At 38.2% G+C, this 22,335-nt stretch overlaps 1 protein-coding gene across 27 annotated transcripts in view; it reads right to left on the reverse strand.

Moving 5' to 3' along the window:
• The window catches only part of LOC134542023 (basement membrane-specific heparan sulfate proteoglycan core protein), a 649,742-nt gene that overhangs the window by 75,462 nt on the left and 551,945 nt on the right, over positions 1-22,335 (reverse strand). For 25 of the 27 annotated variants that reach the window (XM_063385818.1, XM_063385827.1, XM_063385841.1 and 22 more), the window contains 10 exons: positions 21,846-22,071; positions 20,991-21,170; positions 19,797-19,987; positions 18,623-18,755; positions 18,234-18,386; positions 14,079-14,342; positions 9,549-9,723; positions 8,165-8,470; positions 4,401-4,564; positions 704-884 (listed from right to left, as the gene is read on the reverse strand). In XM_063385818.1, the coding sequence (XP_063241888.1) occupies positions 704-884; positions 4,401-4,564; positions 8,165-8,470; positions 9,549-9,723; positions 14,079-14,342; positions 18,234-18,386; positions 18,623-18,755; positions 19,797-19,987; positions 20,991-21,170; positions 21,846-22,071 (1,973 nt within the window). The remainder of the gene's footprint in view (positions 1-703; positions 885-4,400; positions 4,565-8,164; positions 8,471-9,548; positions 9,724-14,078; positions 14,343-18,233; positions 18,387-18,622; positions 18,756-19,796; positions 19,988-20,990; positions 21,171-21,845; positions 22,072-22,335) is intronic. The other 2 variants (XM_063385836.1, XM_063385834.1) reach the window with 1 other exon arrangement.

Genomic DNA, 22,335 nt, shown 5'->3' on the forward strand with positions numbered 1-22,335 from the left:
TGTAGCGGCAGATGAAAGTACTTTCATCTCCAAATATTCAAGGGACAACAAAAAAAAAGGTTGGTTAACCAACCACAATATAACACCACCATGGGAGACCACTTCATGTTCAAAGAATTAATGGCAGTAATTTAATGATCTCATACATTTGACTGCATAAAAATTAAAACTGAATCTCAATTGTAACTTATTATCACCCTCACATTTCAAAATACCTCTTAAATTCCAGATACAACTCGGCAAACAGCTATGCCAAATTAGGGTCCTCTAGGCTCCTAAGTGTCTTAACTTGCGACTGGTGAGATTTGCGAATTCAGTGACCCTTAGGTCTCTACATAATCAGACCTCATTGGCTCACTAAAAATAAGTCATGCAAATTAATCAAAACTAATTTAGGTTAGGACTACAAACTGGCCCATCGGAAAATTAGAAAAAAATATTTATTTGTTTCATTGTATTATTCTATTTTTGTATAACATTACATCCTATATCTTTGTGCAAACTTAAGCACAAAAAAATCCTACAAGATACAATAAACGAAACTTAAAGTCCTTCACATACACTGTAGATAATTGCAGAAACCGAGAGATAGTAAAACTGTTGGAATTTTAGCGCAATGGAACATGAATGGTAACTATCCCATCCTTTGTCATAAACGTCCAACACTAAACGCAGACACAGCTTGAGAGACCACTAAGCTCACCTCCGATGCTGAGCACAGCCCTCTCCTCTGCGAAGCTGTAGCCGTCCGTCACGTGGCAGACGTACGTCCCGGAGTCGGACACTCGGACGTCGGTGATGACCAGGAGTCCACGGTGGTCGTCGATGGCTCTCTCTGGTGGCAGCTCCCCACCTTCCTTGCTCCATTCCATCGAGACGGGTCTCTGCATCACCACAACAATCACTCACTGATGTGGGCTCTGTAAAGGTATTAACAGCTTTAATGGTCTCTGCAGCACCACAACAATCACTCACTGATGTGGGCTCTGTAAAGGTATTAACAGCTTTAATGGTCTCTGCAGCACCACAACAATCACTCACTGATGTGGGCTCTGTGAAGGTATTAACAGCTTTAATGGTCTCTGCAGCACCACAACAATCACTCACTGATGTGGGCTCTGTGAAGGTATTAACAGCTTTAATGGTCTCTGCAGCACCACAAGAAACATTCACTGGTACATGCTCTGTGAAGGTATATTATCAGCTTTAATGGTCTCTGCAGCACCACAACAATCACTCACTGATATGGGCTCTGTGAAGGTTATATCAGCTTTAATGGTCTCTGCAGCACCACAAGAAACATTCACTGATATGGGCTCTGTGAAGGTATTATCAGCTTAATGGTCTCTGCAGCACCACAACAATCATTCACTGATATGGGCTGTGTGAAGGTACTATCTCTATTAATGGACTTTGCAGCACCACAACAATCATTCACTGATATGGGCTGTGTAAAGGTATTAACAGCTTTAATGGTCTCTGCAGCACCACAACAATCACTCACTGATGTGGGCTCTGTAAAGGTATTAACAGCTTTAATGGTCTCTGCAGCACCACAACAATCACTCACTGATGTGGGCTCTGTAAAGGTATTAACAGCTTTAATGGTCTCTGCAGCACCACAACAATCACTCACTGATGTGGGCTCTGTGAAGGTATTAACAGCTTTAATGGTCTCTGCAGCACCACAAGAAACATTCACTGATACATGCTCTGTGAAGGTATATTATCAGCTTTAATGGTCTCTGCAGCACCACAACAATCACTCACTGATATGGGCTCTGTGAAGGTTATATCAGCTTTAATGGTCTCTGCAGCACCACAAGAAACATTCACTGATATGGGCTCTGTGAAGGTATTATCAGCTTAATGGTCTCTGCAGCACCACAACAATCATTCACTGATATGGGCTGTGTGAAGGTACTATCTCTATTAATGGACTCTGCAGCACCACAACAATCATTCACTGATATGGGCTCTGTGAAGGTATTATCTGCTTTAATGGTCTCTGCAGCACCACAACAATCACTCACTGATGTGGGCTCTGTAAAGGTATTAACAGCTTTAATGGTCTCTGCAGCACCACAACAATCACTCACTGATGTGGGCTCTGTAAAGGTATTAACAGCTTTAATGGTCTCTGCAGCACCACAACAATCACTCACTGATGTGGGCTCTGTGAAGGTATTAACAGCTTTAATGGTCTCTGCAGCACCACAAGAAACATTCACTGATACATGCTCTGTGAAGGTATATTATCAGCTTTAATGGTCTCTGCAGCACCACAACAATCATTCACTGATATGGGCTCTGTGAAGGTATTATCAGCTTTAATGGTCTCTGCAGCACCACAACAATCACTCACTGATGTGGGCTCTGTAAAGGTATTAACAGCTTTAATGGTCTCTGCAGCACCACAACAATCACTCACTGATGTGGGCTCTGTGAAGGTATTAACAGCTTTAATGGTCTCTGCAGCACCACAAGAAACATTCACTGATACATGCTCTGTGAAGGTATATTATCAGCTTTAATGGTCTCTGCAGCACCACAACAATCACTCACTGATGTGGGCTCTGTAAAGGTATTAACAGCTTTAATGGTCTCTGCAGCACCACAACAATCACTCACTGATGTGGGCTCTGTGAAGGTATTAACAGCTTTAATGGTCTCTGCAGCACCACAAGAAACATTCACTGATACATGCTCTGTGAAGGTATATTATCAGCTTTAATGGTCTCTGCAGCACCACAACAATCACTCACTGATGTGGGCTCTGTGAAGGTATTAACAGCTTTAATGGTCTCTGCAGCACCACAAGAAACATTCACTGATACATGCTCTGTGAAGGTATATTATCAGCTTTAATGGTCTCTGCAGCACCACAACAATCACTCACTGATGTGGGCTCTGTAAAGGTATTAACAGCTTTAATGGTCTCTGCAGCACCACAACAATCACTCACTGATGTGGGCTCTGTGAAGGTATTAACAGCTTTAATGGTCTCTGCAGCACCACAACAATCATTCACTGATATGGGCTCTGTGAAGGTATTATCAGCTTTAATGGTCTCTGCAGCACCACAACAATCACTCACTGATGTGGGCTCTGTAAAGGTATTAACAGCTTTAATGGTCTCTGCAGCACCACAACAATCACTCACTGATGTGGGCTCTGTGAAGGTATTAACAGCTTTAATGGTCTCTGCAGCACCACAAGAAACATTCACTGATATGGGCTCTGTGAAGGTATTATCAGCTTAATGGTCTCTGCAGCACCACAACAATCATTCACTGATGTGGGCTCTGTGAAGGAATTATCTGCTTTAATGGTCTCTGCAGCACCACAATCACTCATTGATATGGGCTCTGTGAAGGTATTAACAGCTTTAATGGTCTGTGCAGCACCACAAGAAACATTCACTGACATAGGCTCTGTGAAGGTTTTATCTGCTTTAATGGTCACTGCAGCACCACAACAAACATCCACCATTGTTCCTTGCTGCTCTCAAGGACACACACTCACAACAAATATTAAGGCTTCATCCAAGCTTTCACTACACAGGAACAAAAGTTACTTATGATGGAGTATCACTGCAGGTGGTGACTGATTTACTTACAGCTTAAATTTACACATGGTTGATATTACACAATAAAACATTGGAAACCCTTAACGATATGTTAATTTAGCAAATATGTCCCCAAAGATGGGTAAACCGATGAGGGCATACTCCCATAAGAAAGATGAAAAAGGTTAAACAATATTTAAGGTTTATTGCAGTTACAAAAGTTAACATATATGTACATATAATGAATATCTCACGTTGCTCGTAAAGTGTCTACCACCCCGAGCCACTCATTTCCAAATAAATGTCTTTACCATACTAAATCTCGACCTCTCTACGCAAAGAGTTCCTAGTCATACATTTCAATTTTATTACAAGATTAACAAACAAGAAACAATTCACCCTTTAATAGCTTTCTTTATGTTTAAAATTAGGACCATTTGTCTCTTATATAACTATTCTGAAATGTTTATTAAAGAGTTCAATTACTGTTAATTAACATTATAATAACCATCCATGATCCATTATGGCTAATGAGTTGATTAGAATTACTTATGAGTACTTATTATCACTAATACCTGCACTAGGCACATGACACAAAATAAACTTAAAATTATTTATTATTAAATACAAGGAAAACACACTTTCTTACTTAATTCACAATTACTTAGTTCTAAAAACTTAAAAATGAATTCGAGTTTAAATTTTGAGTTGTGCCACAAGTTGATCTTGAAGCATGATTTATTGTGTGTCACATGTGTCAGTTTTGCATCAATGCACAATTCATGATACACTAAACCAGAATATTTAAACTTTTATAAGTTAGAGTATTTACCTGATAGATAGACTGGCCACTACAGCGGAACCTAGCAGTTGTACCAACAGCTACAATCTGTATTTCGGGGTCTATCTTCCTGACGGTGATTGTCGGTGGTTGGGGTGGTCTAGGAGTTGGTCCTTCAGTCGAATACTCTTCTTCTGGTGGTTCAACCACAGAGACTAAAAAAAGTCACAATGTTTTAGTTGACAACAAAAAAGAGTAGCCAAAGGTATCAATCTAACAAAAAACTTATATTACATACAATTCTGTAACTACTAAGTTAAGGCACACAAAATACCTCTCTCAAATCAAAAGCACCCAAATGGAGATGAAAAGAAAAATATATATTTCTTTTAGCAATGTATGTATACTTACATAATACTTTATTGCATTTCATCATCTGCAGGCATCAATTTCATTTTACTGCAGCTGACAAGACTATTTTTTATTTTACTGAGAATATTGTTTGCTGAAATTATGCTACCTGAAGGAAACTTTCAAAGCAGTACTACACTTTCTATTATTGTTTAGTTTAACAGCAGTTAGTGGTTACAAACACAAAAATCTACATCTAATGCAAAGCAGATATTTAAACATAGTGAATAAATGAAGCGAAGGAAAAAAGACAAAGACAACACAATAATGTACATAAAATACAAATATATATCAGAAATGGAAAGAGTACTTTAGCAATGGTAAAAAAAGTAGATCACACAACAATCCTTCGATACTATTGGAATTATGGCATCAGCCAATTTCAGAATCAGAATCAACTCAACACTAATTAATTTGTTTAGCAGTGGTATCGACAGAGGAATGCCCAACTTTCCAGACTCTACTTCGAAGCATAGGCATTAATTTTTTTCATAAATTGGAACCTCTAGAAGTTTGCTTTAATAAATTAGATAAATATGATTTTACAATATGTTTCTTCCTGAGATGTGAAAATGTCATGGAATGATATAGACTGGAGGAAACCTGATTATGCAGTAAATAATGTTCTTTTCTTACTTTCGTCTAGCGAAAATTAATAACAGCTAACCATTTTTTTTACTATGGGCAAACCCAAATAAATCCTACATACTTAATACACGACTTCGGATTGTAACACTGCTTGAGTTTACAAAGTATTACATACACTTATTTAAAGACAGTTAATTGGTATGATTCTGTAATACCTTCAAGTGGCACTATTTGATAAGCACTGCCATAGATATATTTTAAAGTAATAAACATTTCGCAGGATGTACTGGGAGATGAAGAAATTTGCTTTACTATAGCTTTGACACATAAAGAGTCAAAAGTTTAGAAAGCAAATTAAAAGACACAACTAATTTAAAAAAATGATTAAAAAAGCCAAATTGTATGAAACTGAAACTATGTTTACAAATACCAAAACTATTCTAATTTTTACACAAAGCAACATCACAATTAAATCACAACTAAAAATGTGCGAAAAAGCATTTCTATTCTCATGCTTCAACAGTCATGTTACAATGGGAAATTTTGTATATTAAGTATTAAATGTCCGGCTCAGCCAATAGTTTTGAAACACTCTGTGACAAATCAAAATAACCTGTCACGTCTTTTTTTTTTTATATGATAGAATTCAGAGCAACTTTACCTTGAAAATTAATAAATGCAAATTACTGTACACAACCACATTATAATTTAAAATTCATGCTGTGGCAATGAAGGAAAAAGTTTCAGAGTTAACAAAACAGTTTTTCTTTGCGCTGATTCTGAATACATATGTTTATCTTAACATTTTTAGGCTGACTTAGTAAATATTTTTGAATAATGGGCTTGTAAGAAACAGACTTAAATTTGCTAGTAACTTTAGAGAATTGAATTATTTTGATTATTTGACTAATCAGTACTTTGTTTAGTAAGTGACATATTACTAATTTTTTTGTGAGTTAACAATAAAAAATGGTGGACTTTTAAATTATTAATTGTGATGGAACACAAACCAAGAGTCAAATTAATTACGATAATGAGGATAAGTACGGTATTCTTAAGAATTAAGTCTAGTTTGCTATTTAGTTTGATATCTCAATAAATTTGCATTTCAGCATGGTGACAATGAATACAAAAACACAGAACTAAGCACATTACAATTTTGAGGCATCTAATCCCCAAAAAGCAACTTTCTAATATCTTACACACAAGCTGATCCCAAACCCGATTTAACTACTTCAATAAAAACTTTCCTTCAGAGCCGACAACATCAGCAAAAAACTTAATGATATGTGACAACCGGCATTTGACTGGTTTGAAAGATAAGAGTAGGCAGTCGAACAACCACATAAAATCTGCAACATGAAGAGAGACATATATTTAATTAAAATTTAAAACAGCAGCACATATTTTTTTAAAACAAGAATAAATAAAAATATGTACAGAAAATACTTGACACAATGTTTTCAAGTGGTTTAAAAAGACTATGATCAAAAAACGTGCAATCAGATTAGCAATAAAAATTAGATCTGTATCTTAGATACACAAACTGGTGTTCAATTACATTTTTTTTATGGTGTAAAATTTGGCTTCCTGAATCAGTTATCAGCTTTTTCAGCAGCACAAATGCTGAAGTTAAATTTGGCTGGATAAATATTACGTTTGAATTATGGGCTTAAGCCAGAGGTTTTCATTTCCCGAGGCTAAAAACAGAGCTAGGTTTTACCCCTTAATTAAAATTGTAATAATAATTCATGAAACACATGGGCAGTCTATAATAGACATATTTATATTATTAGCAGAATACTTGTAAGTTCATTTGCTCACGTACTAATGGCTCCATTAGTCCATGTCATTGACGAAATTAGCATTTGTACATGCAGGTTGCTTTACCAAATGGATTTTCAAACAGGATGGGGCCCCTTTACCAACTGGCACCCAGGGCAGAGAGGAATCACCCACAAAAAATTAGTAAATTGAGTTTCACATTGCCCGCCCAGTTACTCGCTACTTCCTCCCTCAAAAAACATAACTTCCTAGACTGTTCGTAAAATTACAATGAACCGTTAAAGAAGTCGCACCCTGGTAACTTGTACAATAGGTAGTCTTTCTTCGAGTTCTAACTAAAAATAAAGGTAGTTCCAACCAACTGCATTTGTAAGTGCTTGTCAATGGAACTCATTGATAATGCCTGCACTCATACTAAGTAGCAGCTAACTACTGTTGGTGACGCCTGCACCCATATACTAGATCCGGCCAATGTCTGCCCACTTGGCTTTCTTCTCTCCCTGCAGGGTCTGGTCTGTTCGGCACCGGTGAGCGGCTCCTTTCGTCATAAGCCGTTCTTCTTAATAATTATAGTTTCTTGCAATTCCGATTGTATAAATCGGAAAAGATCCTGAATTTGTAACTGTTTGGCAGAATTATTCACAATATTGTTTCACAATTGTTATATCAAACTTTTTTAAAATTTTCAAACATGGTTTAAATAGTTCACTATTTCCTGCACAAAATTAATTTTATTTGATTCAAGTTGGTCAAAGCATGTGTCTAATAATGAACCATTCCTATTAGTCTCTTTCAACATAGAAAAAATATGTTAGAAAACAAGACTTGATAACTTTTACAAGACAAAACAATGCGCAAGAAGAAAAGTGATTGTAAGCCAACAGGAAACAGACACTAGACGAACACAGGACGTAAACGGACGGACACAACGACTTGAAGTGTGGACGACCACTGAAGAGGCCCCATGAAAGCATCCTTCTTCCGTAGCTGACAAAAAAACAATGCTGAAGTAACATTGGTCATGGTCAAACCTGGGTAAATCCTGGATATGAAATTTCCAACGATGCGGCCTGCCTTATCGCTCACAACGCAGATCACAGAGTGGTGATTGCGATGTACCTTAATGGTGAACAACCTCTTGGCACCGGACTCGTATCTGCTAATCATGTGAGTGTGTTGCAAACTGGTGTTGCCGTTGGAGATGGCAGTCGGTGAAGGAGGGACCTCTATAAACTCAATGTTCATGCCGTCGTTGCTATTGTAACTACACACGAAAGTCACGATGCTTCCGATGGGCTTCTTCACGACGATGGGTACCAGTTCCATCATAAGTCCTTCTGGAGGAGTTTATTTAGGCATCCATTAGGATTTTTACAACATGGAAAATTGCAAGCAGGCAAAACAAATAAATAATTATATCATACACCATGCAAAAACAACACTTCATGCAAAATAGCATTACACACACCAGAACTAGGAAAATTGAAAAAAAAAAAAAAACTGCTATATGTATAATAGTTTATATAGAAATCCAGATGGTTCATGGAAAAAAAATTAATTAAAAAATGTTAATTTTTATATGTTACAGTGATTAGAATAAGATACTCTGCTTTCATGGCTGGAGTTACTAATTCTTGTCTTATGGTCGAAGTCACATCAGAGAAAAGATTGTTATGCCTGACAATTCGGACAATTCACATTTAAATTTAATGCTAACAGTTTATAATTTTTTTTTGTATTGAAAATGTTAAGATAAAAAACTGCAAACTTAATAATGTGGCTTAAACCTATAATGTAACAAGTAAACTAAAATATATATATATATTTTAAGGATAAACACAACAAAATTAAACCTACAAATAGAGCATACAATAAAACACATTTATTACTGTTAAAAATCTTTACTTTCAACTTTCCTATGTTCTGTATTTAAAGTAACAAAAAGAAAGCTCAAGGTAATAACACTTGATTTGAAATCAAAAAGCAAAAACTGCAAAAAATGACCTGTAGCCAAAGACATCTATCAGATTTTTGTTTAATAAAAATAAATCATCTTATGTACAAACTACATCCTGCTTAAGAAGGGCAGATGCTGTCTGATATATGCACAACGAAAATAGATTTTTTAATTAACAAAATTGCAGAATTTATTTATATAATTGTATAGTTCATAACAATATCGGATTGTAAATTTACAAATGCAATGAACATGTAAAGTTTTTTTTTTTTTTTTTTTTTTAAAAAAGGTCAGAACTTGTCAGTTACTTTAAGTGATAAATGATAATTGAAATGCCTGACTAACTACACATCAAAAAGTTAAATTACGGCAATGGAAACTTTAACTACTGTGTGCAAGCATGCAATAAATATGTACAAGAAAAATATATACGAAGAAAGGTAGTTATCTCGACTTACTTGTGCTCTCGCAGTACTGTCCGGTGTATGCTGTCTGACAAGTGCACATCACACGGCCGTCTGGGGTGGCCTGGCAGCTCTCCTCGTGGCTGTTGCATGGGCAACGCTGGCACGACCCCAGCACGCTGCCGCGCAGTGTGTCGTCCCGGTTGCGGTAGTAGCCAGGGGAACACGTCTGCCGACAGTCGGTTACTCGTTATTGGAAGTAAAAACTTGTATGAAACATTAAATTTAGGTTGTCAAAATAAGCTAATTTAATATATATGTGTGTGTGTGTGTTTTGTGTGTTAATTAAAAAAAAAAAATTATATTTACACAATTCATTATTACCATAATCATCATCACCATCAACTGATTCCAGCCTGCGGCCGGGCGAGCAAGGTAAAATGAATCCATTTTCCTCTGTCACTCCACCCTTCCATTCTTCTCATCTCTCCTGCACTCCTTTAACTATCTGCTTTTTCCACCGCCTTAGTCTGTGGGGCCTTCTTTGAAATCCATCATTTTCCTAAGCAGCCTTCCTTTCCCCAATATTCTGCACAAGGCCATATCATCTCATTCTTCCTCTTCCCATGATCTCATTCCTGGTCCTGTCTCGCTTCGTTAACTGCCAATTAGCACTGGTTGAAATAACATTATTTAATGTAAAAGTTGTGTTTGGACACATTTATTTAATCTATGCATGGAGGATGAAAGTGTCGGGATCTCCAAGATAACAGTGGGCTCCACTCCACTCAAGAAACAACTCACAGCTCATGAATTTGAGTCTCGCTGGAGTGCTGGGATCAAAACCAAGAACCTTGTCACATGAGCAAGACTCATTAGCTATCACGGCAACGAAAGCCTTGACACCATTCACATTTCAATGCACTAGTAACGAAACATCACATGCATATTGAACTGGAATTTGGACATGCAGAGTGCTGTATGATTTTATAATCTCAGTAACAGATAGGATATAAATAGAGATAAGATTTAATGGTTTTATTTTTAAGCCAATTTAAATTTTAAAACAGGAGATTTTGGTGTTATTATTTTATTTTTTATGAACTATGCTGATTACTAGTAACAGGGTAAAGTAACAGTAATGTAACAAATCTATAAAAAAATTTCCCTGATTTTCCATGACCAAAATTAAAAAGTTAGCTGACTAATATTTAAAAAAAATAATTTACATATTTTATAATTTTTTGAAAGAAATAAAGAAAATGTAGCCTCAACCATCCCCATAGCTCGCCTAGTTTAAACAGAACCTTGCATATGCCATTGAGTGTGTGTATGAATGCATTAAAATATTATTAAAAAGAAAAATTAGAGATGGGTCGAGTCTTGGTTTAACGAGTTGAGTCGAGCCGAGTTGGGTCAGATTGACACGACTCGTAAACCGAGTCACATATTTTATCAAGTTCGAGATTCGAAACACGTTTCGAGTTAAGTACAGTAAACTCTCGATTATCCGGGCCTGGATTATCTGGTTTTCGGGTTATCCGTGCTTGATTTTTTTATGAAGTTGTAAAAAAAATGACGGGTGTAGCTACGCCGCGACTGCGCAGCGTTTTTTTTTTTTTTTTTTTTTTTTACTGCTGACCCTTCAGACCCCGTTCCCCCGCCACCTTCACCCGTCAATTTGTAACATTTTAAAACAAAAAGGAATGCCTTGACTGCTGCTTCCGGCTCAACTCCCCCCCCCCCCCCTTTTTTTTTTCATTTTCTTTTCAAGCGTTCTTTTCAAAGCGCCCTGCTACGCTAAAAAAAAAAAGTCCCTCTACCTCTTTACCTTCCCACACTCCCACACTCCTGACGGCTGGAAGAGGCATTTTTCATGCAGTTATTTACATCAGTTCTCCCAGGCACCTTTGTTTTTGTAATCATGTCTGGTAAAAGGAAACGTAAAGTACTGACAATAGCAGAGAAGTTAGACGTTGTGGACAGGTTAAGAAAAGGAGAAACTGCCGTGAAATTAGCACAGGAATATGAAATTGTAATCCAAACCGTGCGACGTGCGAGACATTAATAAAAGTGAAGAAAAACTTTTGCAGTTTGCTAGTAGATCAGACAGTGTGGCAGGGCCTTCTAAACGTAAAAGCATGAAAACATCTACCCACGCACACGCACGCAACGAGGTCTCACACACGCACAAAAGGAACAAGGCTCTCGTACACACGTACACACACGGGGGGTGGTTTAGGAATTTCCCCTCTACCGGTCGAAGCAGCCAGTAACACAATGGGTGGGGGAGGGCTTCTTGAAAATGCCGAGCGAGAGAGAGACAGAGAGAGAAAGGGAGCATGTTTTTCGCCACCAGACACCCCTTCCTCACCCAAAAACCCCCACCCAACAACAGCCATCATTCTTTCTGGACAGCTAGGTGCGAGTCATGGTCCACAGCCCCGGCGCCAGCATAGCCACGGCCCTCTTTCGCTTTGCAGCCTTTGTTTACTGCATGAACCTTTTTTTCCTTCCAACTAACGGTATTTTTCCCTGTTTGAAGATGCCATTTAAATCACTCTTTCTTACGAAAGAGCCAACAAGGAAGCACTCGTAATAACCAGATTAGTTTAGGATTATTATTTACGTAGTCAAACTGACGGTGCATCTCAAAACTATCGTAACTTCGAAGGTCTCGTAGTATCCCATACTCGTAGTTATGACTGTAAAGTGCATCCTAATTTTAATAGGCGGAATTAACAAGAAACAATATCTTGCCGCGCGAGGTAGAAAAATAAAATGCAATAGCTGGAAGGGGGAAAAAAAGGTGTATAATATTGTGCTGTGGTTCAGACACTTATTTTGTAGTGACCCCGGATAATAGGTCGTTAAAAGGGTGGAGGGAGATGCTGAGTTGGGACTGCCGCCGCTCTCCCTCCCGTAGCAATAAAGGGGACAGGAGAAGGATGGTGGCAACACAGTGCCAGTATTGTTTACGGTCCAATAAGCTGGGACACGGTATACAAAGCCTTTGCTTGTACTCATAGAATTCTACTGAAGAGACACTCTTTTGCCAGTAAATACACCATTTTTAAGTGGTGAAACGGATTATCCGGGTTTTCTTATGGGCATTCAATTATCCGGGCATCCGAAGGTCCCAATTAACACGGATAATCGAGAGTTTACTGTACCAGCATCGTGACATTATAGGACTTTATTATAGGTTGTCTTAACATTTTCGCCAAGTCATTAATACAGCAAGAATCGATAATGACCTTCAAACAAAACAAATCCAGTGCAAACCTAACTCTGCCCGCTACCGTGCTACAGTGCTATAATAGGTACAAGTGCAACCAAACCTAGGCCTACCTTCATTTATGAACGTGACGTAGTAACGTGATTTTGTCGATAGTGGCGACAGTTTATAGGACAAAATTATGTCACATGACCATTTTACAAAAAAAAAAACTTGGAAAACAGCGTGCACTGTTTTCATTTTGTTTTACATCCTGTGTTTACTTCAAATATGGTACCGCATTTTTTTTACATGATACGTCAATGGATTTTCACTGAAGAAAAATTTGAACCAAAACGCACGTTATTAATAATCATCACGTTTATCGTGCCCCATTTATAATAACTCGTATAAACAAGAGATTTCCATAACTTAAAAATAAAAACACTAAATAATTATATTATAATATTTAGTAAATAACATCCAAGCCGTCAAGCGTGAAAATGGCTGCGTGTTAGGCCAGCCAGCCTTGCATTTTGGAACTAAATTTAGCTGTGCTCTGCTAAGCAGCGCTGCGTGTCAATAACGTTTAAGATAAAATTACTTTATTTTTGTTTCAATAAAATATAATAATAACAACGCTCATGCATTTTATTTGGCAATCAGTTACTGAACGCCAAATCAAATGCATGAAATATTTATTTATTAAACATATTGATATTCTTGTAGTTGTAACAGTTCCGGGCGAATAATCTTGCCGCGGAAAGTGTTTGTACATTGAGAAGTTACGTAACTCGAAGTTTGCAACACTGACTAGTGAGAAGCCAAAAACGGCATACGAATTTCGGCAAAAGTAAATACTGATACAAATATTAAGTGGATTTTACACGGAGAAAAAATCGGAACACGGTAGACCACATAAGCTTAGATTTTTTTATATTTAAATAACATAATGATTTGCTAATTAATCATTTAAAATATTCAAATAATGCAGATGCATCTTGGATACACAATCTTATATCAATGGATGTGTAGTAATATTTTATTTTTCATATTTGATGCAAAAAAATTTTAAAATTATGAAACTCGAACTGACTCGACCTCTTCAAAAATTTTGTGGCTCGAACTCGACTCGACATATGAATTGCTAAACTCGGCTCGACTTGACGGCAAAAAACCTCAACTCGTCCGTCTCTAAGAAAAAATGCTGTCACATTCTGGATGATGGCAGATTGGAGCATGACATTTACCTTTCAACTTACTATCACCAATATTTAAAGTAAAATCCCTGACTTTCCCTTATTAATGCTGAACTGCCTGACTCTTCCAGAAGGTGGACACCACAGCCAAGTGTCAGGGTGGAATACCTCGCAGGAGGTGCCCCGGTAGCCCTCGGGGCAGCGGCACGCTTCCACCTCGATGGCGACGCGCTGGCCCGTGTACTGCGGCACGGCCGTGTCCAGCGACACGTCGCCCAGGGACGTGTAGAGGGTCTGCGTGCTGTGGGTGGCGCGCACCAGGATGGCCTCCACGTTGGCCAGCACGGTCAGGAGGTCGGCACGGGACGCCGTGCGCCGGCCAGACTGGTCCAGCCGCCACCACGACGACTCCCGCAGCGGCACCGAGAACGTCTATCCGCGGAGGAACGTTCACAGAGGTTTCCACAACTCGAGGTGACTTACGGGGGGAAAACAATTACTACAGCCGTTACATCTGAAATTCTTCCGACCCCGCAGTTTTTGTCGACATAATGGGGAGGATCAGTTTTCAACTACCTTGCTTTAAAATCCTGTGGCACAGACAACGACCATATCATGAAGTTACAACTTGAAAAATACAATATACCAACTAATGGAGGATGTCAAACACGGTACAAACCCGGTTAAATGAACTAAAGAGGGAGAAGCAATTGCAGATAACAATTTTTTTTTTATTAAGACGGACCATCTATTACAATTTTTTTAAATATTTAATTCAGTTTGTGTTTTTTTTTTAAATGTTTTGAAAGTCAAAAAAAAATTCAAAACTCTCATTAAAGGTTACACTTATGTTCTTAATTTAAGTTAATCATCAGTAATTTTTGTTTGTTTCTTGCATCCCTCCCAGTGTTTTTGAACAGCAATGTCTCGCCTTCATGATTATTACCATGCAGTCAGTACATGTACAGTAGAATCCCGCTGATGCGACCCCTCACGGTTTCCGGAAAAACTGACTTATAAACGGAATGGTCGCAATAGAGAATTGGGGGTGTCACCGCATCGTCGGATACATACACATGAATGCCGCTCGGGCAGTGTCTAGCCGAGCTCGGCGCGTCCACTATAACACGAAAAGCCGTCTCAGCTGTCATGTTATCTTAACCCGCCCCCAAAAAAACCGCTGTGGTAGCTTCTGCGAGAGCGTAAGAAACTCGTTCGGCCAGGCTGGCGGTAGCGGCGGCTTGACGTCATACGTGACGCTTACCTCTCAATCCCCTGCTAATTCTTCAAGGCTCATCCCTCCCAGAGCCACAAACCATGTAAAAACACCCTCCCCTCCTTTTCAACTAACATTTCAACACATTCCCTCCCTTATTTCAACCTTCTGCGTGAGAAACTGTCAGCATCCTCCTCCCCTCCCACACCGCGTGCGGCAAAAGCCAGGTTGTATAGTCCATTCTCAGTAAAATAAATATTTTTATGGGCTAATACGACTGTCCTTCGCCGTTAATAAATACTTTAAAAGTTATTATGATTCAATTTGTTTATTAGTCACACAGCAGTTTCTGCTGAAAAATCACTAATACCTAGAATTTTATTGAATAGAAAAAATTAGCAGGGCCATAAATATATTTATTTTACTGCACAGTTACTTTTCCGTCTGCATTCCAACATGATTTTTTTTTTAAAGCTGTGAAGGGACGTGGAAAAGATAATTGCTTGAGCTGTCAAAATAAACATCGCTGACGGCAAGGTCGGGAGCGCATCCTGTCGGTCTGTCGCTGTGATTATCTACTCCAAAAACATGTCACAGCATTTCGGGATAGCATTGTTCTTATATCTTTCGTTTATAGCCGAATGTTTTCTACCTGATCCACACAAGTTCCTTCGCCACGTTTTGAACGAAAATAACCACCAGCCGGCTAGCATAGCCGAACTTGCGTGATGCGAATTCACGTAGCGCGAGTATTTATCGGAACCCATTGTTCGGGGTATGCGAGTCCGAGGTGTATAGCATAATTCCACGCATTTTTTTTTGTTTATCTGCGCATGTGAGAAGTCAGCGATGTTATATAAAAATAGCCGAGAACCAAACACCTGGCGACGTCGTTAACACAGTGAACACAGCTTTGTGTGTCCAGTGACTCCTGAGATGCAGCTGGCAAGATCACACTAACCAGTCGCAAGACAAAGGCACGGGACCGGGACGGCAATAGACGCGCGCGTAGATGCTATCAGATGATGCGCGCAGATTACCGGTATTGGCTAGCGTGGACAGTCTAGAGGGGTGGTATCTATTTTTAGCAGTCTTTTGTATGCCTACCTGCTTACAGTACAGCGCTCGCCAAGAGAAACGTGAACACATAGCGCCCAACAAAGTGTAACAGACTTGTTTTTCAGCCGATTTTACTCAAATTTTTGACTTTCTCTGCTCAAATTTTTCACGGTTTCTCAAAAAACGGTCGTATAAACGGAATGGACGCATCAGAGGGGGGTCGCATCAGCGGGATTCTACTGTATTTTGTATTTGCCACTTCGGAGGCATTTAGGATAAACCGGGTCTCAGTTGGCCAGTTAGGCTAACCATGGTTTAACTGTTTACACATAAGGGTAAGAAAAGGTTTGACTTATTATATTAAAAAAATAAAAAATCAAAAAAAATCTATTTTTCCCATCATACTTTGTACAACAGCAGTACCATGAGCTCTGAGGACTGCGATATGAGTGCAGTGACATAATACGACCAATAACATAAGATGAGTTGACAGCTCAGGCAGGTTCCATGTATGTATATGTATATATATACACGTATGTATGTACAGTAAATTCCCTTTATAAAGTACTTTAGGGGACCAAAAATATGATACTACTTTATAGAGGAGTACTTTATAGAGGAGTTACCCTAAACCAAAAAAATGTCGCTTCTCGCACATGTATACAATTTTTTTTCTAATTAAAACATATGTATGTGGTCTTACACGCCTTGTTTTTATCAATGATGTGATTTACTTACTTAAAAAAGTAAAGTAATGCAAAATATTAGTAAAACATAGCTAATATAATTTAAATACATAGGTAACCTTAAATATACATACATAGTATAGTAGGCTTACCTCTTTTTGCTGTGGAAGTAATAGCCATTCATACAGTGCATCAGAGATGTTTTTAAATGTTCATTTCATAGGCCCTACAATACAGTATTATTTCCATATCTTTCATATTTTCTCCACTTTGAAAACATTAATTACAAAAATTTGGCCACTGGCATAAGTTACCGGTAAATAAAACTAACAAAATAATTTTAGAATCTCGAGTTTTGTTCCAATACTAATACCGACACGTTTTTTAGTACCGGTGTGACTTACAAATCTTTAGTTGCGGCGGAAAGTTTCACTTGCAATTTTATCTAGTATACATTTAAAAAAACTAACAATCTATGTAATAGAAAGCGCGAGTTCTTTCAATGTGTAAGTGGAATTGAATTACAATTGCAGGGTATATTCCGTTTATACGTTATTACCGTATAGGTTACGTTACGTCGCGAACAAAACACTGTTTAGATTAGCTCAAGATGCAGCATAGCCAACCTCGAGACGCTCGGTCACAGGCTGCAGTGTAGCCAGTAGGTACGAGTAATAAAACACGTCATCGCTGCCATAACCATTTGCTTATTCAACAACGATAATATGCATAATATAGTACATTAAACAATATTTAAAATTTGGCCCCGTGTCTTCGTTTGATGTTGATAAATTTGATTTGGCAGTCAGTTAACACGTAAATACGTAAGTTAAGTAATGTTTCGCGCTAAAATGAAATTTAGCCGCGCGCTGTTTCCTGCACTGACACTATCTTTTTTTATCCATGTTCATCAATAAACACGCTTGTAAAGCAACGTAATATGGCGTATAGCGAAGTAAAACGAGTGAATGCAATTATTCTACGTAGAAATACTACATAGATAAATTTTAAATTAACTTTTTTGTTCACATGAATAAAAATTGTACGTATTACCGAGTAATAATGATTCGCGCCAAGGAAAATTGTACGTTATATGATAATAATCCCTATGAATTATCATTGGCTTTCAAGGGACCGACGTGTTAATACTTTATACAGAATAGTAAGTAAAGGAGGGGTACGTACTAAAGAGAATTTACTGTATATATAAATTTAAAAAAAAAAATTAAAAATTATTTAATTACATGTCAAAAGAAAAATTTCACTGAGCTATGAATCTATACTGTGTACAAAAGTGAAAACGTTAAAAAAAAAACCTATGATTGTACGTGCTAGGGTGTACCGCCAGGTGGACGAACTCACGAAAGGTTGGTCGGGTTCTGCGAGTCCCGGGTACGTCCAGTAGAGGGTGATGCCGTTGCCGGTGATGATCACATCCGTGTCCTGGTCCCTCTGCCCGCTGGGCCGCGCGGAGTAGTGCTGCGTGACGGTCAGGTTGCCCCCATAGGACGCCACCTGCGGAGCAGACGACTCCGGTTTTTGAATCACATCTCAACGATTGCTGTGCGTACGGACACGGCGCCACGAAACACTGTTCCGACCCCCTTCTCTCTCTGCAAGGACGGCATTGCGCTTATGTGCAAGCAAAATGCATGAATTAAAAAGTTAAAATAATGTAAAAAAAAAAAAAAAAAAAAAATACAAGCTAAAAAAAAAAGTAGCAAAAATGGCCGAGATGTTGGCACACTCACCTTGTTGCCAGAGAACGATGGTGGCAGGGACCAGAACATCCGCTGTCCCCGTGCGCTCGGGGGAAACGAGTAACCTATTTCATTCTGCGCCACGTTCAGGACAAAGCCCTCTCTGATGACCTCGGATCTGCTCCTGCATTGGTGGGGAAAAAATAAATGAGAGAATGCTACATTGCTGAAAAATTTTGTTAAAAAGTCACACACATTTTGTGTACAAGGTTGAAACCTAAAATTAAGTCAAAATTGTAACTTGATTATCAAAAACCAGGTTTTTTTTACTTATATCAAAATTAAGGAGTGTGTGAAAACCATTTCTTAAGTTCACATTAAAGTTGAAGACAAAGATCTAAATCTACGCTGAAGACAAAGTCTATTTTGCTACAATAAGAAAAATCCATAGATACAACTTCTGAATTTTATAGGCACATCTTGCATATTGCACACTAAGTAAAAACAATGTAGAAAACATTTAGGACATAACTAACTGGTATTGCTTATAAATAAAAAGTAAAAATCACTTAAAAAAACTTATATAATAAAAAAATTAACTTGTGCAGTAAAATTTGAAAAAATTAAAATTATTGCCTATACCAAAGAATCTTTTGAAAAATCTTGAAAACTGTTTAAATCTCTGCAACACCGCAGGGATTTTTTTTTTCACTATATCAGTATATAGCATCCAATAAACATAAAAAGTGTTAATTTTGCTATGAAGAATCTTGCCCCCTCTCCCTCTCATTTTAAAGACTAAAAAAATTATTCTACGATTCGACTTCAACTTTCTGAAGCTTCGCACAACCTTACAAAAAAAATATTTAAAAAAAAAATTATTACTGGTAGCCAAGCCAAAAATGTTAGAACAGTTAAAAATAGCAAAAAAAAAATATTTAAGCAACTAATTAACTTTTAATAATTTAAAATTATGCCATGGTTCCAAACTTATCTAGGAAGTATGATTTTTTGGAAACGCTAAACATATGTTTACGAATGCGTATTTTTGATTCCGGACACATAAAAAATATCCAAATTAAAATTCAGTATAGTGTTAAAGGAAATTATCATAAGAAAAATTATAACTTACCTTTTGTGTCTTTACATTTATTTTCAGAAGTATGTAAGAATAATCCTAGATTTAAGAATGAACGAAGCATGAATGTCACTGAATGCTACTCACCTGTCGGTAAGAGTGAAGCCGTGCCTAGTGTCGATTATCTGCATGGGTATCTGCGTGCGGTTGTAAGCAGACGCCTGGCAGATGTCCGTCACTCCGCTGCAGAAGCACTCGAGGCAGCCCTCCGGGTTTTCGGCAGACAAGGCGAAAGTACCCTGCCGACACCTGTTGCAGCGCGCTCCCTCTACGTTCGTCTGGAAACACAAACCACACACACGCACTTAAAAATGTCCAGGATTAAATACAAGAATCATGTGAACTCAATTATACGAACCATGAATGAATGACATGGACTAAAAGATAGGGACTTGCCAAATTTGCAATAATTTTCCGGTACCAAGGTAGCCTGCACACACTTGGACCAAAATAAGCAAATATATATATATTTTTTTTGCACTGAATTGAGGTATTTTCTTGTAAGTTTACTGTCTTTCAGAGCATGACAAACTACCCATGAACCAATGACAATGCCAGTCAAGTAGATAAACGGTATATACAGTATAGTCTTTCTTGAAATAATAATGTGAATTTTGCACCCTTTCTTGGCAAAAGTGATCATTACAGTGTTACCTGACAATGGAGTGTGATTAAAAAAGGTCAAGTAAATTAGAGTCCAATAACAGACAGCTTTTTCCTAACAACATATATGAATGTGACATATAATTCAGAAGACAGGTGTGTCATTAAAATAATAATTTATGAATAAATAAATAGTGAAACTATTGTTTCTATTATATGGTGAAAATCATTCTTGACATCTACTACGAAATATTAAGCACTGGAGGTTTATTTTTAAAAAATTTGTATGAAGATGTAAACAAAAAGAAACAATTTTTTTATTGTAATAATTATTACTAAATACATTTTCTGCCATCTACTGGATGCTAAAATTCCCAACAAAAATCTTGGAGCTGTCCACTGTAATTCTCTGAATGAAAAATACACCTGCAGTGTAAAAATTTTTATTTGATTCCAATTTAAACACATATGGTTTGGAATCTCAGGTACAAAAAAACAGATCTCGCAAAAAAAAAAATATCACTTCACTATAAGATCTTATGAAACAGCATAAAACCTGAACTTTATTACTATCACTCGAGCAAAATGCTGTTAAAATGTCAATGAATTTCAAACTTGCAGAGGGCTGTTGGTACGGCTCTCTCCGATACTCTTCTCCTGGATGGAGCGCTGACTCACCTTGCACACGCACTGCACTCCGTCGGGACAGTCGCTCCTCAGGCTCCCCCGCGGGTCGCAGCTGCACGTGGGGGCCACGCCCCGTGGCTGGCAGTCCGACGGTGTTCCTCGTGTGGCATCGCCCCCGTAGCCGGTCTCACACAGCTCGCAACTGTCGCCCGTGGTGTGGTCACGACAGTTCTACATGGGGGGGAATACATCATTATCTTAGCTCTCTTGGCTGCAATTACACACCACCAAGTAACAGAAATGGGGGAGAAAGAAAAGAAAAAAATTTCTAAGTATCTGTAAATAAATAAAGTAAACACTAAATATGTACAACTATCAAAATAGAATGCAGCCAATTATTAATAAAAAATTATGAGACATCAATAATTAATATAATGGATCACTTGATAATAGTGCTTTTTTTTAATGAAAAAAACTGAGTTCATAAAAAAATTAATACGACACAGAAATCTCCCATTTTAAAAATGAAATTGGCCTAAAAAAAAAAACATAAACTCTTGTCTTTACCCATCCACACTTCTGCATATTCCTAAATGCTTTTTTTTTTAGAACAGAAATCACCGGGCCTGCAAAACAGCGTGCGTGTGTGTGTGTGCGCCCCGGGTACACTCTAAAATTTTTTTTGTACTTTTACAAGGGAAATTCTTGGAAACCCTGTTGCCAAGGATATTTCTTGCAAAACTACAAGGCAGAGCCTTGCAAAATCGCACAGGGTACGAAGCTCTGCCTTGTAGTTTTACAAGTAATATCCTTGGCAACAGGGTTTCCAAAGGATTTTTCCTTGTAAAAATGTACAAAAATTTTCTTTCAGTGTACGTGTCGGGAAGGAACGCACGGCTCCCTCACCCTGCACACGCCGGTGTCCGGGTCGCACTCGCTGGAGTGGCCGTTGCAGCCGCAGGGCTCGCACAGCCCCAGGTAGAGGCCCGCATCCTTGTGGGTGTACCCCACGTCGCAGTCCTCGCACGACAGTCCGACGTGGCCCGCGGGGCAGATGCACTGCTCCACGGCGAGGGCCCGCGGCTGGCCCGTGTTGCGCTCCTCCGCGACGTCCAGCGACACGCTCAGCAGCCTGCGCGGCACAGACGTCGTGAACCGCGGTAAAGCCAAAAAAACAACTTCCAAATGGATGTCTGTGCAATACACGACACCGAAACGGTAGTTTGACGTGCTTATTACTAGTCATATTTTAAATGTGCGTCACGTATCAGCATAAATGAACTGATTCAGTAAACTAGCATTGAAAAAGCAAGTGTTGTATTTGTTGAAAATAAAAAAGGATTCATAAATATTAATAGTTGAAAAAACTAAAAAAAACACGCTTTTATAGAAAATC

The sequence above is a fragment of the Bacillus rossius genome (genome assembly GCF_032445375.1).
Source record: "Bacillus rossius redtenbacheri isolate Brsri chromosome 4 unlocalized genomic scaffold, Brsri_v3 Brsri_v3_scf4_2, whole genome shotgun sequence".
Lineage (NCBI taxonomy): Eukaryota > Metazoa > Arthropoda > Insecta > Phasmatodea > Bacillidae > Bacillus > Bacillus rossius.